At 40.0% G+C, this 15,504-nt stretch overlaps 1 protein-coding gene across 1 annotated transcript in view; it reads left to right on the top strand.

Moving 5' to 3' along the window:
- Positions 1-15,504, top strand: part of KCNB2 (potassium voltage-gated channel subfamily B member 2) — a 401,464-nt gene that overhangs the window by 33,199 nt on the left and 352,761 nt on the right. Inside the window, exon 2 of the mRNA XM_012811551.2 lies at positions 4,170-4,840. Within this exon, the coding sequence (XP_012667005.1) occupies positions 4,262-4,840 (579 nt within the window). The 5' untranslated portion in view covers positions 4,170-4,261. The remainder of the gene's footprint in view (positions 1-4,169; positions 4,841-15,504) is intronic.

Consider the following 15,504-nt stretch of genomic DNA (forward strand, 5'->3'; position numbering starts at 1 on the left):
TGTGTCTTCCATTTATTATATAAGCTCATTCTGCCAGCTTGATTAACTTTCTTAACATTGTCCAAAGCTCTTCAGCTGCTCAAGAACATATACCTTTGAGCCTGTACTCTTTATCAGGTAACAAGCAGAACATTCTGCCAAGGCAGAATAAAAAATTTTAACCACAGTAACAATAAGAGCAGATCATTTTGAAATCTTAAGAAAGGGAAATCAACAGACCATTCCCTCACCCTGAGTTTCTCTACCCCTGGTTTGAAGAAAGGGAATTGAATTTCAGTCTGTCATTTATTGTGGGATTTGTCATCAATGCTGGATTTCTTAGAATAGAAAGTTCTTGGTCAGTAAAACAGATATTGTGAAATTTAAGTCTTATGACCTCTCTTCACTGGAAACACACACTCTACCAAGAGGAAGATTCTCTATATATCATGAGCGTGAAATTATTTAAGACAAATGGTGACCTACTGGTGACTATGATGTAACATTTGCTTTTAATAATGACTTACAAGACATTAAATCACACTGTGCCCTTGACCACAAACCAGTGAGATACTTGTATCACACTGGAATTAGCTCTGTTTCTGGAAAACCTCTTATCTGATATTATATTCTGTTCCAAAATTGTTTATCTTCTTTGCATTATAATAAGACATGATGTTCCAGAAAAAAATAAGTCATTTCATGTTTATTTGTTTTTACATTCAAAATGAATTAGTTGACATCTTACTATTTATGTAGTCTATTCACATAAACTACATGGATTGCTGAGATGTAGGTCCACCCACAACTGAGTAATTTCATAGAGACTGGGCATTCAGACTCACCACTGGAATTGCCCCATCTCTAATATTTTTAGCAGTTTTTGCCTGATCTTGATATTGTTGCTAAATTTTTTAAATCTATGTAGTTCAGGGACACCTCAATATAAAATTTGGACATGAGCATCAGTGGCACCAAATGTAATATGCTATGAGGTGTTTGTTATGTGTGGGTCTAGTGTTTGGTAGAGGAAAGGTGGAACCTATAATTCCAGGCCTTGTTCTTTTATAGTTCACTGGGGGAGACACAATATATACATAAGTAAAAAATTTGAAGGCTAAAATTTATTTAATGGACACTGTGTTAGTAGTCTGCTTTGAATTGTTATAAAAGAATACCTGGGACTAGGTAATGTATTATATAAAGAGACGAGGTTTACTTGGCTCTCAGTCCTGCAGACTGTACAAGCATAGCCCTGGTATCTGTTTCTGATGATGGCTTCAACAAGCTTCCACTCAGGGCAGAAGGCAAAGGGGAAGTAGATATGCCACAGGTGAGAGAGAGCAAGAGATGGAGGAGGTAGTACCAGACTCTTTTAAACAACCAGCTCTAGCTTGAACTAATAAAGTGAGAACTCACTTATTACAGTGGGGAGGGATCTGTTCCCTATGACCCAGACACCTCCCACTAAGCCCCACCTCCAACACTGGGGATCAAATTACAACATGAGGATGATAGAATCCAAACATTTAAACACTGTCTGACACTCACATAGCTTTTAGTCTTTGCTTTCTTTCAGTAGAAACCAAACTTCGGGGAGAAATAAATTTTCTTACTCTATTAAGATACAATGGTGAGCATTTCACATAAACTCTCTCATTTCATGGCCATAATACTATTTATGAAGTCAATATTATTATCTTTATTTTGTGGATTAAGAAATTGAAGCCCAGAGATTTTAATTTACTGACCTAATCATTAAGACATTTCTTTATTTTTGTGAAAACAGTCATTTTTATTATCTATGATGAAAGTGTGTGTGTGTGTGTATGTGTGTGCGCGCGCGCGTGTGTGCTTAAACTATTTCTATAGCTAGTCGGAAAAAACTCTCAATTCCACTATATTTACTGACCGTATTTGAAATACTTCCTATGTAGCCCATCTATATTTTTTCATCAACTTGATTTATATTCATTTGAGAGGATACTTGGCCTCCAGATGGAGAAATAAATTTAACTTACAGGAGAGTGAAGCCAGAGGCATGCAGAAATTGGTGTGTATCTTAAAAGAGAATTCTAATTATAAGGACCTCTTAAATCTAGAAGTTTTTCCCTTTGGTATAAGATATGGACTGTGTGAAACGTGGTGCTTTACGTTAAGGATGAACTGAAGCTCCATGATTTTCTTCAAAATTGTAGGGAAGATAACTAAGAAGATGCTTGCTCTTGTAGATCAAAATAACAGTTCGTCAAAAGGGAATAGTAGAGCGGTAATATTTTAAAGAATTAGTACACAGGAGAAAAGAGGAGTGAAGCAAAAGAACACACACACACACACACATTCTGACATATATTATATGTATATACGTAGTACTATATACCAGTGGGCCTCAACCTTTTGGGCACCAGGGATTGGTTTTATGGAAGACAGTTTTTCCACATATTGGACAGGGATAGAGTCTCGTAACAAGCATGCGATTTAGATCCCTTGCATGCTCAGGCTACCACAGGGTCTGTGCTATTACGAGAATCTACTGCTGCTTTTGATGTAACAGAAGGTGGAGTTAAGGGTGTAATGTGAGTGATGGGGAGTGGCTGTAGATATGTGATAAGCTTCACTCACTCACCTCCTGCTGTGTGGCCCAATTCCAAACAGGCCATGGACCAGCACCAGTCTGTGACCCAGGGTTGAGGACCACAGCTCTACAAATATACCCTGTAAACTTGGATACATTTTAGGCAAGCGATCCTAGTAGCTCCATTTCCACGTTTTCTGGCCCTATATATTTGGCCAGGTGTCCTGTGGAAAACATTTATTAACCTACACTGCATAAGCACTGTGCTTGGTAAAAATAGAGAAGATAGTCTTTGTCCTTAAGAGCACCTGGCATACTGTAGGTGTTATTGCAGAGGTATCGTAGAGGTGGCATTCACAGAGCGTTTCATGATTCCACAGTGGGCATATCATGGAGGGCTTTCTGGAGGAGGTGATTTTTGAGCTGAGTCATGAAAAGCAAGCAGCAGTTAGTTAAAAGGGAAGGAGAAAGAGGGAGGCCTTTCCAGAACTCAGCATGGAAAGGCCAAGAGCTTCAAACAGAGTGGAGGATGCAGAGCGTGGCTAGATGAGAGTGGTGAGAGAGATGACAGCTGAGGGTGGAAGGGAAAGCCAGATCTAGTAGGACCAACTAGAAATTGAAATGCTGCTAGGACTTTATACTTTCTGTAATAATGAGCCTTTACAGGGTTCAAAGTATGTGAATGCCAAGGTCAGATTTGTATCTTAGTAAATAATTCGGGTAGCTGTGTGAAGAAGGTGTTTTAGGTTTATAAAACCAAAGTTCAGGATCCAGTTTAAGAGGCTGTTATAAAAATGGAGGCAGGTGATGCTGAGGGTTTGAACAAGCAGTGTGGTAAGGGGGACTTGGTAATGCTGGCAGAGGATGTATGGAACCTCGGAGGTGTGACTAGTAGACCTGGTGCTCACTCATGGACAGACAGATCAGGAGTTTTTAGAGTTTTAGTGAGGGAGACTGGGTATGGCTGGGGAAGGCCATAAGTCTGAGATGGAGAATGAATAGGAACTGATTGGGCCAGTTGGAGGCATGGTCAGTTTAGTGTACTGGTCCTCCTGGTTTTTCCAGAAAAGAGCCGATCAGCACATGGCTATCTGTCTATAGCTTGAGAAAGAGGTCTGGGGTGAAAAGTTTGGGGGCTGGGAGCCCAGAGGTGTACAGATTGAGTATGTAGCCACTTCTGTGTTGTATACTGAGTTGTCTTCTGCCCCTATCTTGTGCCCTAAAGCAGTGCTTTTCACCCTTTTCTATGCCACAGCACACTTGAACCTACAGTTAACCTTCCATAGCACACTTAAATCATGTTGATCAAAAAAAAAAAAAAAAAAAAAAAAAAAAAGAGTAAAAAAAGAAAAGAATATACTTACTGAAAAGAATATACGAACTTCTTTTGAAAATAATTTAATTAATGGTCTTTACAAATTTTCACAGCACACCTAAGATCCTATCACTGCAGCACAACAGCTGAAAATCATTATCCTAAAGCAAAGATTTGTATCTCCAAATATGTTCAGTAATTAGCGGTATCCCTCCTGGGTGCGACAACAAAATGATCCCAGAGGATAGGAAATACTCTAGGAAAAAGGCAAGTAACCGCATAGTTATTGTTTTCTTGCAGCTGTGTTGGTGGCCATGCCTGCCCCGGAGGGACGCTGCTTCAGCTGACCTGGTTTTTGAGGACCCTGGCCCTGCCACTTTGACCCATTCAACATGGCAGAGAAGGCGCCCCCCGGCTTAAACAGGAAGACTTCCAGGTCGACACTTTCTCTCCCTCCAGAGCCCGTGGACATTATCAGGAGCAAAACGTGCTCCCGGAGAGTGAAAATCAACGTGGGGGGCCTGAACCACGAGGTCCTGTGGAGGACGCTGGACAGGCTGCCCAGGACGCGCCTGGGGAAGCTTCGGGACTGCAACACGCACGAGAGCCTCCTGGAGGTGTGCGATGACTACAATCTGAGCGAGAACGAGTATTTCTTCGATCGGCATCCGGGAGCCTTCACGTCCATCTTAAACTTCTACCGGACGGGGAAACTGCACATGATGGAGGAAATGTGTGCTCTGTCTTTTGGCCAAGAGCTTGACTACTGGGGGATTGATGAGATCTACTTGGAGTCCTGCTGCCAGGCCAGGTATCATCAGAAGAAAGAACAGATGAACGAGGAACTGCGGCGGGAGGCAGAGACCATGCGAGAGCGGGAGGGGGAGGAGTTTGACAACACCTGCTGCCCCGAGAAGAGGAAGAAACTGTGGGACTTGCTGGAGAAGCCTAACTCCTCGGTGGCTGCAAAGGTATGACCGGGGTGGCGTGGCGTGGCGTGCCTGTGCGTGGTCGGAAAAGGTGCTCCTGCTTTCCGTGTTTTGGTAAAAGGAACACACTGTGGCCAAGCAGACGGTGAAAAATCCTTTCCAAAATCGTATTTGGTCAAATACAGTTATTCTTCCTATGTCATGTCTTAAAATAGTATTACCTGTAGGAGAAAGTCCGGGCCACACAGTGTGAAGGAGAGTTCTGGTTTCCCTGGAGCTGTCTATACGGTGTTGGCGACTTGGAGACTGAGGGGAAAGCCCTAGCTTAGACCCCTCTCAGGCCCTGAGTCTTGCAGAAGCCCAGGGCCCGGGCTCCATGCAAAAGAAAGGGGAAAGGTGCTGTTGTTGGAAGTGGAGGAGTGGCTCTTGGCCTGGAGCTGTGGGGCTGCAGGGAAAGAGAGGAGAGTGGTCCTGGGCAGCACAGAGGGTGGGGACCAGCCCATGAGAAAGGGACTGTTCTATTAAGCTGTGCGAGGACCGAGTCAATGCCCAGAATGTGTCCATTCACCGCCTCTTGTGCAAAGGCTCCTATAACAGTGATATTTCTGACTGTGGGTGCTCAGTTGTTTCACAAGTGAGATGTACATCTCGGAGTTCATTAAGTATTTACTTCAAGTATAGGTGAATTCATATTTTTCCCGTGTGCCTGCATCTATCTAAATCTCAGAGTGAATTTTTGTCACTAATTTTCGTATGTAATTCGACTGCATGATTGTGTTTATCTAATTTTATCGAGAGCTTTTGGGGTTAGCACAAATCAATTTTCATTGCATACATTTCATTCTGTATTGCAGTGTGAATGATAAGTAAAAAGTCAAAAGAGCCATCGTTAGCTGCAGAAGCATAGTTTTGATGTTTGGTGCATAACAGATGAAAAGGGAGAAAGGAAGAATGTCATCAGAGAAATTCTTTGGGTTACTTACAGTTTTTTTCCAAATATCCTTCACGGTATCCTACACAGTAATTGCTATAGAAATATAACAGACCATATGAGAGTTTTGACCAAAAATTAAGATTCTGCATGATAATCCACAGAAAATAATGTAAATGATCAGCTAAAGCAAATGATCACACCACTGCTTCTTGCATTGTTCAGTTTTTTCTCCAGTTGACTTCTAAAGGCACTTTACTTTCCAGCCAGCAGGTGCACCTAAGTGAAATAAAATGTATTTCTGTTGTACATAATGGAGACATGCATATTTTGTGACAAATGGAGGACTGCAACTAGTTCCTTGTAGTTATGAATAATTTATTTATTTTTGTTTTGTCTGGAAGAAGGAAATAGATGTGCCGTATTTGTGGGTTTTGTTTGAGAAAGGCTACTGTTCTTTCTGACATCAAGCGTTTAGTTATATGTTTGAGTTACTACTAAAAATATGAAGTGAATTTTGAAAGTGAGTGAGATACGGATTTAAGTGGGTATTGTGGGTATTAAATGAATTCTTTTAAGCCTTTAGGCAACTGAGGAATAAATAATTGTTCATCAAAAGTTCAGAGGAAGTTAGCTAACTGTGTAAAAATGTAGCAGCAAAGTCAAAGAACATTTGAAAGGTTAATGTGGTTTATTTGTTCATAACAATGTTATTAACATATATCTAAAGTTAAGTCCTAGAAGAAATTTTAAATACACGTATGTATATATATTTTCTGAAGACTTTCTAGTAAGGATAGAATAGGGACAATAACCCAACTTCCTAGACAAAGAAGTTCATTTAATCTCTAAAATGTAGAAGCAGTTGCCATCCCTTGATCTGTACGAAGGTAATGATGACAATGACCTATTATTACAGTATACTGTGATATACTCCCATGCAACAGATTATTTAAGCTTTCTTCAAATTATGTATGTAGGTATAGATAAGATATCTGCTTACAGCCTATACCCAGCAGCCAATGACACTGGCTGTGGGTGAAAATTTTATGTAGTTATATATAGTAAATTTGTTTCCAAATTATTAATCAAGTTAGGTGAATCTTTGCTACTTTTAGTAGACTCTTTGCTAAATTTTCCTGAAGGATTTGTGTGTGTTTATTTAAACGTCTACATTTTTCTCTCTGTTGGAATGGTGAAATATTGTGGAAATTATTTACACTTAATTATATAGTAGTTGAGTGAAAGCATTGTTCATTTGTTTAGAACCTTTTTAGAGCCTTTTAAAAATAGCTCTGTATGATGTCTTATATAAACCACTACCTTTTCCTGTACTCTTCTCAAGTCATAAAAGTTGATGTTTTTCCCAGAATTGTTCTTGGTGAGGGGCATGAATGCTAACATGGGCATGTATTTTCACAACTTCAGAACAAGGATTTTGATTACAGCTGCATCCGGGTGACACTCTAGCTGCTCTGCTAGAGTTTATGTTATGGGGACATTAGACTCCTTCATATGCTGTCAGGCTCTTGGGCAGGAAGGATGGGAATCTACGTCTACTCGTTTGGGGGGCGGATATTGGCTTACTTTGCCTTTTCAATTATTGCTTATTCAGTTTGGTGATTTAGTTGAACATATGCTCTGTCTGAGCTACATGGTAGACACCTAGTTACTCCCTTCTCTCCAGAATTTAAAAAAAAATTTTTTTCATCCTAAACCAGGATTTCATATCATTGAAAGTATTTGACTTTCTTTCCTTTTCCTTCTATACTTTATAATTTATCTATAATATTTCTGTAAGAAAGTCTAAACATGGCAAGATTATTTGCCAGATTCGTAGCATAGAGGAAAAACTTGACCCTTACTATGTATGTTTTACAATAGGTTCAAATATCTATTCTTTGATGTAGAATAAGTACTCTGTAATCAGTTAAGTAATAATTGTTCAGCCCATGATATGGGCGTCCACTGTGGTGTATGAAATTATTGCAGGGCCCATTGGCCTATCTTTCTTTGTCTTTGGGTATGACCCTGACAAGAACAAGTCAGTGCTTACTGACCATGTTCCCTGGTGTCCTGTAAGGAGACATTTTTATTAATTGAATGTTGTGATATACTAATCACTAGAAAAAGCCAAGCAAGGCTTAATAATGTGATATTTATGAAATGCCTATACTTAACAAATTAGCATTTTCATGCATATTCAGAAGACCATAATATAATCATCTTTTTCTACATACATGGCAGGTAATATATAGAAATTGTTATTTCTCAGTTCTCTGGGTTATGTTATGATCTGGGTTATGGAACACACTGAAGGATTAGGGAACACAGTTGAAGGATTCTTCCTTCAATCCTGCCAGTGTATCCTGGAGACCATATATACCCTCATATACGGATAATGCGCAGTTTAAATTTGGGGCAGTTTGTGAATGTTTGGCCCAGCTGAATGGGCCCAGAGGATGGCTAGAACAACTTGCTGGGTTACCACAACATGGGATTTCTGGCTTTGGTATGACTTTCACAGGAATGTGCAAGGGGAGGAGATGGGCTTATCTGGATGCCAGTTTCCTCGGCAGTGACTTAGAATTAGACTCAATTCTGTACTTCTTCCAGGCCAGGGTAATCTAGTCAGTCTCTGGATTGGAAATATTTTTCTTTCTTTTCCTTGGTCTCTTCCCAAAGAAATGGCAGTAGCTAATGCCCTGTAAATATCACATACAGTGACTTCGATCTAAAAGATGTTTAAAAGCATTAAGGGAAATGAGTCCTGCGGTGTGCAGTATTCTTGGCCTTTGGGATAAAATGACCATCAGGAAGTGGCACAGCCCACCTGACATCTGAAAGAAACTAGGCTCTTGGGCACCACACCGGACCCTCACGCTGAAGGTCTGAGCAAGGTCAAGAACAGAAGGGGTCAGCTGGGTTTCAGGCAAACTCAGATAGGCCTGGCTGAGCCCTCTGAGGCCTGGTGTGTGGACAGTGCCACATGACAGACTGAACTGGGGATCAGTGCAGGAAGTGAGGCTGTAAGCAGCCCTTTTGATAAGAACAGCAGAAGGTGACATATGCAGAAACATAGTTCTATCCTGAACCAGACAGCAAGCCAGTCTGCAGCTGTTGGTCAGCACACAGGACCACGTGGGGGGCATTGCCTATGATCTCCCCATTCCTCAGTATCCTCATTCATCCGCAGCTACCACTTCTTCTTACATTTTTCCCCCTCTCCCCCTCTTCTTCCTCCTCCTCCTTCTGCCTCTCTTCTTTCTCTCTCATCTTGTGTCCTCAGGAAATGACTCGGGAAGAGCTTAGGAATGAAGAGAATGATTGGCTAGAGAAATGTTTCTCCACTTTTTCCTATTAACAGCCCCCTAAAGGGAAAAATTAAGTTAAATTTATATTCTCCCTAATGAGAGGAGAGAAACCAAATAGCCAGGAACAAGATAGAATAAGACTTTGTCTGGTAGGGTGGAGTTCAGACAGCTATAAATGATTGTAACACCCAAGTGTTTTCCCCCTTCCCTGCGGAACTGGTCTTCTCCCTTTGGGGGTGCTGTTGCTTCTGATGAAAATGCGTGGCAGAGAGGGAAGGTGATGACTCAGTTTTTTGGCTGCTTCTCATTTCCTCTGTAGAGGAATGTCCACGGGCTCATTCTTGTTGACATAATAGCATCTAAAACAAGCCGTAGTAAGGGCAGGAGAGAGTTAAGTCATCCTTGAACCAACAGGGCAGCTGGTGTAGACAGGTGTACAGTTTGCACCAGCATCTCTGGCTCCTGGCAGTGCCAGGGGTTAGGAGTTTCCCAGAGGCTGCCACCTATTTGCCTGCTCCATTGATAACAACTCATTGAGAACCACACTCCCTCTTCCAGCTAAATTAGTGTGGGACTTTCAAGCCATGGAAATAGTTAAATAGAAAATAATGCAAAACAAAACAAAAACTCCTGTGTACTCATCAAGGGGGAAGGAATGCACAACATTCTCATTCTGTTCTATAGCATACAGATCAGGTTTTCTAATCACTCAAATAAAAAGAAAGATATTGGAATAGAACCATAAATTATTTCCTTTTAGTAAGAAACAGAACTTTCCATGGTATGCTTACAGGTGTATATCTGTACACCTGTACATAGAATTGTTATTATTAAGCAAACAACTCTAGCTATACAATGCTCTTGTTTTAGCTTTCCGATGATGACTGTCTTAAGAGAAAAAAATAGCAATAGTGATTAAGACCATAAATAGGCCAAAAAGATGAAGTGACGCTTCTTCAGACGCAGAAGGCACATCTGTGTAGTGTAATCATATCTAGGTTTGGCTGTGGACAAATTTGCCGGACAATCACACTCTTGCTGTGGTGACTGTTTACCATTTTCCTTTCTTTGCCTTTCCTTTCTGCATCCCAGCTGTGAAGATTAAGATGTCTGGGTTCTTCCAATAACAGAACATAAGAGTTCACAGGTATTAACCAGAGAGAGAGTTTGAATGAACAGGGCCCGTCTGTGGAGGTTTAGTTTGGAGTTGTATTTTTTCCCTTTCTTAAAATATATCATCCATGGAGACTAGCGGGTCAAAACCCTAGAAGAAATTACATGTACAAAATGGAATAGATAAGATAGAAAACAACATTGGATTTTGATTAAAATGCCTCAAATGTTCCATTCCTAATTCAGTAGTCCTGTTTCTGGATCTGTGTTTCTCTGCTTACCTGGAAACTGCCCTGAAAACTCACCACTCTGCTCACTTGGCCACATTTGATCAGACAGAGGAGGGCAAGAGGAGAGGAGGCAGTTTATACAAAGCTTACACCCGTGTCCCCTTACCTAGGATGCCATGGGGCCTGGTTTGACAGAGGTAGCCCCGCCTAATGCCTTTTGTCCTAGTCTAATCATTAACAGCATCTCTTTTTACTCTTAAAAATGTCCCAGTTTTTACAATGAACTGTATGGTTACCAGGGAATATTTTTGAGAAAAAGAAATTACTGAAGAATCATGCACTGTTCAGTCTTCTTTGCTTCTTGGTTGCTTCTGAAGAGGACCAGTCTTAATTTCTAAGCAGTTTTTCCATCTCTTTAGAAAAAGCATGGGTTTTCATTAATATTAAAGGAAGACATTCAGATTCCTTTCAAGTTGGATTTTTTTAAACCTCACTTAGTACAGTTATCACTTTCAAAGTAAAAAACAACAGCTAAGGAGTTCTTTTCCAGATTACTCCATGTCATTACAAAAAAGAGTACATTGGCAGTATTTAAATATTCTGGCTTTAAAAATCTGTGTACAGTGCTTTGGTTGTTAATAGATTTGTTTTCTTTATTTCAAGTGAGAGACTCTATAATGTGAATGATCCGCTATTTTAGGTAAGCTAAGCATTATGAAGGAGTGCTCACAATATTTAATACTCTCCACTTTGGAAGACTCTAGAAGGATTTGTAATGTTTCTGATTAAGTATTCTGAGATTTATCTTCCGTTAAAAAGGGAAGAAGAAAAACAAATATTTTCTAAGTGCCAACAGTTTATGAGAAAACTCCCATGGTGTATATGACGTAAACTTAGATAGCTTTCCCATTTTGCTTTTTTACTTTTAAGCATTTACATTTTCTAGTGGAATTTTGATATGAAAACTCATCTAATAATTATATGAAATCACTGTGACTCCTCAAGGAGATGGTTAGTCATCATCTCATCCATATTTATTAATATTATTACTATTTAGCTCCCCTCTCAGCATATTAGAAAGAATCTAGGTTGCCTGTATCAGTATGATGTATTAATATATATGATACATAGTGATCATATATAGTGATAGTCATACTCTGATTAGAATTGTGATATGGTGGCTTGGCACCTGTGGCTCAAGTGGCTAAGGTGCCAGCCACATACACCTAAGGTGGCGGGTTCAAATCCAGCCCGGGCCCACCAAAAACAACAATGACGGCTGCAACCAAAAAATAGCCGGGCGTTGTGGTGGGAGCCTGTGGTCCCAGCTACTTGGGAGGCTGAGGCAGAAGACTTGCTTGAGCCCAGGAGTTGGAGGTTGCTGTGAGCTATGATGCCACGGCACTCCACCCAGGGGGACAGCTTGAGGCTCTGTCTCAACAACAACAAAAAAGAATTGTGATATGATATATATAGCAGTGAGTTGTACTGGAACTGCACTCGGGAAGATGCTGTATTGAATGACACTATATTTTAACCACTTTTATATTTTATAGAAATATTTGGCATACAGCATACAATGAAATAATCTCATTCTGAAGAATCTGTTCATATAAGATCATTTGTTATAAAATGTTGAATTCGCCAGCTTTTATCGTGTATTATATTTCATATATAAAATGCTGAATATCCTATGGAATGTTAAATATTGCATAAATTGAATCATCAAAAATAAAAACCTTTGGACACTTCATTTATTTTTTAATTCCTCTGCACTTTTAATCCACAAAAGATGCAATCTACTAGAAATACATATACTAATTATTAAAAAATAGCAAAAAAATTAAAGTTCAAAAATAGAACTAGAGAAAATATATTTTAAATCACCACCGTAACACTAAGAAATGCTTCCTTTTCCACAAAATGTTTCAAGTGGTTTTTATTAAAAAATGATGCTCTTATAATTTTTAAAAAGAATTTAAAACTCATAAACAAAATGGGTTTGTGTTTATTAAAAATCACCTGTCTGGCTCTAGTAAATGTTTCTAACTGACCCAAAAGAAAGAGTCATTCTTACCAGAGGGATTCTATCTGTATGCCCAGGTGAACTGAACGTTCTGATTAAAGAACAGAAAAGATATTTTCAAAATAATTAAGTTGATTTTGAAAGAATTTTGATCGAACATGGTTACATAGAAAAAAAAACTGTTAAAGTATAATGCATGAAGTAACCATAGATTATAGCAGAATTTTTTGTTTGTTTGTTTTGGGCATTGACTTAGCCTTGATGGTTTTAGTCTATTTGGGAATAACCCCAGAAGTTTTATGATACTTAGCAATCTGTAATGCACTAGGCAGAAATCTGCACTGAGTATAGCATAAGCATGGCCTGCAGGGGCTAGTGACTTTCATAGTGAACGAAGGTAGCTGGCCACACAGCGCTGCCAGCTAGACCCAATTTGCTTTTTCTCCTTGTCATATATACCTACTGTCATTGAGTGTTACTGCATATTATAGGAGAGATTCTATGGTAAAGTAGGAATTTATAGAATATCAGGACACAACTTCATTAAAAATAGTCTGTCTAGGCATTCTAAGAGGTGATAGAAGTGTCTTAAGACAGTAGTCAGCCTGGAAGTCATTCTTGCCCACCAACTACTGTTTTGTCATTAAAACTCTACCTCTTCATTGAGACAGAGAGGGATAAAAATGGCCCCAGACCACAACAGTCAACATCTTCTACTTAGTACAGCAGCAGGAGAGGCAAGCTGCACTTCCTATGTCTGTCAGCAACACCCAGCCCTTCCCTGCCTTAAGCTGTCCCTGTATCTCCTGGGCCACAGTTGACGATGACTTTATGTTTATGATCAGAGCACTGAAGGGCTGCAGGAGACTGAGGCTTCTCTGTAGTTGCAATGTCAGCCTTAACACAGACAGCCAGTGTAGAATAAAGCAGCTATTCACGGATGCACAAGGAACAGAGACGTGTGGGAACTGGCACAGAGACAGGAAATAAAAAAAGTCCGAGAGGAAGGTGTTTGTTTTCATCGCTCTAGCGCTTTCTAAGAGGCACTAAGAACTATAACATCAGAACCTTACCAGACTTTGCACCTGTACATTATTTAGTTTTAGCTGTGTATATAGCTGAGTTTAAGTTAACTCCTCAGCTAATACATAAAATGAATGTATAATTCCCCTTAAGTCATCCCCTTTAAAGTCTTTAAAAGCCTTAAGGAAAGGACTTCTGGATATTACTACGGGCAGGTAGATGAAGTAGACAGATCCAACTGATACTTGTAATCAAGGTTCTGTGTCTAGGGCGCCAACTAGGTCACAGCAGGCCTGTTTGAGTAACAGCAGAATGAAGTCTACGTGTGCGCATGCGTGCGCACCTGGGTGCTACGTTACTCATGTACAGAACACCTCTCTATTAGAGCATGTTGTGTTATAAAGAACCCACCTACAGGAAAAGTCAATAAACTTCAGCATGTGTTTGATAATTTAAAGTAGGTGCAATTTGTCATCCAAATAAGACAGTCGGCCCAATCAGAATATAAACTTTTGCAATAACCTAATCAGGCTTGAAAATCCATGGGTAGAGCTCTAATGGCCCAAGAACAGGACACATTTTTATTAGTTTTCCAAGATCTTGTTTTAGGACGCTAGAGGTCATTGCCACCCTGGATTTCGCACTTTAACTTCTCTCTGCTTGAGTCATTTCTGACGCAACCACAAGTGTGGAATGCCACTTTAAATAGCTACCTCAGCCTACGCCGCGGCAGTGCCAAGGACGGCAGAGTAACTCCAGTGCAGCTCCAGATGGGTTGGTTGGTTGCAGCGTCCTTCTCTGCAAGGAGCCTCAGGATATTTGCACATGACAGGAAGAACTCCAGCCTTCAAGTCCTGGTTCCTACTCTAATCGATATAAAACCTGGAGTGTAATTTTGGATGTCCAAGTGCAGTTATTTAATTTGGTGTCATCTAATCCCTCAACCCAATCAATTCTTCCAATATAGATGTATTTGGAATTTTTAAATGTTTTATTTTTAATTATTATGGGGTATATGTGATGTTTTGATACAGACATACAATATGAATTAATCAAATCAGAGTAATTGGGGTAGCTGTCACCCTAGGCATTTATCATTTCTTCGTGTTAGGAGCATTCCAGTTCCACTCTTTTAGTTATTCTAAAGTGTGCCCTAACTTATTGTTGATTATAATCACTTTGTTGTGCTATTAAACATTGTTCATTCTATCTACCTAACTATAGTTTTGTATCCATTAACAATTCCTACTCTACCCCCACCTCCTCTCTACTCTCCCCAGCCTCTGGTAATTATTCTACCCTCTGTCTCCATGAGATGGATTGTTTTTAATATTCAAATATAGATTTTTAAAAAATATTCGGACCTTAGTTTTCATCCTAGAGTCAGATCTGTCTCTGGCAACATTTTGAATAGGACTGTCTAATTTGTACCCTGGTGTCAGAGTGTGTAGTTTTATCCATAATTTGGTTGAATTGAAAAACAAATCATTGCCACGATCTGTGACATACAGCAGCAGATTTGTGATAAATCAGATGTATTTCATTAACACAGTGGAAATTTTCACTGTGGGAAAGTAGCAGAGATCCTGCATAAACTCTGAGATGAGCAACCTGTTCCATTTCAGTGCAGTTAGTGTACAGGCAGGAAAACATTGGGTAGGTCATCTTGTTTTTTTTTTTTTTTAAAGGTGATAATTTGCCATACCACAGATGAAATGAACTACAAATTCAGTGAAAGAAAATGTGAAATAATGGGCTCAGCACCCATAGCACAGTGGTTACGGTGCCAGCCACATACATCGAGGGTCGTGGGTTTGAACCTGGCTCAGGCCAGCTAAACAACCGCAATAAAAAAACAGCCAGGCATTGTGGTGGGCACCTGTAGTCCCAGCTACTTGGGAGGCTGAGGCAAGAGAATCATGTAAGCCCAAGAGTTGCTGTTAGCTGTGATGCCATGGCACTCTACTGAGGGTGACATAGTAAGACTCTGTCTCAAAAAAAAGGGGGGGTGGCCACCTGTGGCTCAAAGGAGTAGGGCGCCAACCCCATATACCAGAGGGGGCAGGTTC

This window comes from Otolemur garnettii, unplaced genomic scaffold (assembly GCF_000181295.1).
Source record: "Otolemur garnettii isolate 467f Iridium unplaced genomic scaffold, OtoGar3 scaffold00163, whole genome shotgun sequence".
NCBI classification, from domain to species: Eukaryota; Metazoa; Chordata; class Mammalia; order Primates; family Galagidae; genus Otolemur; species Otolemur garnettii.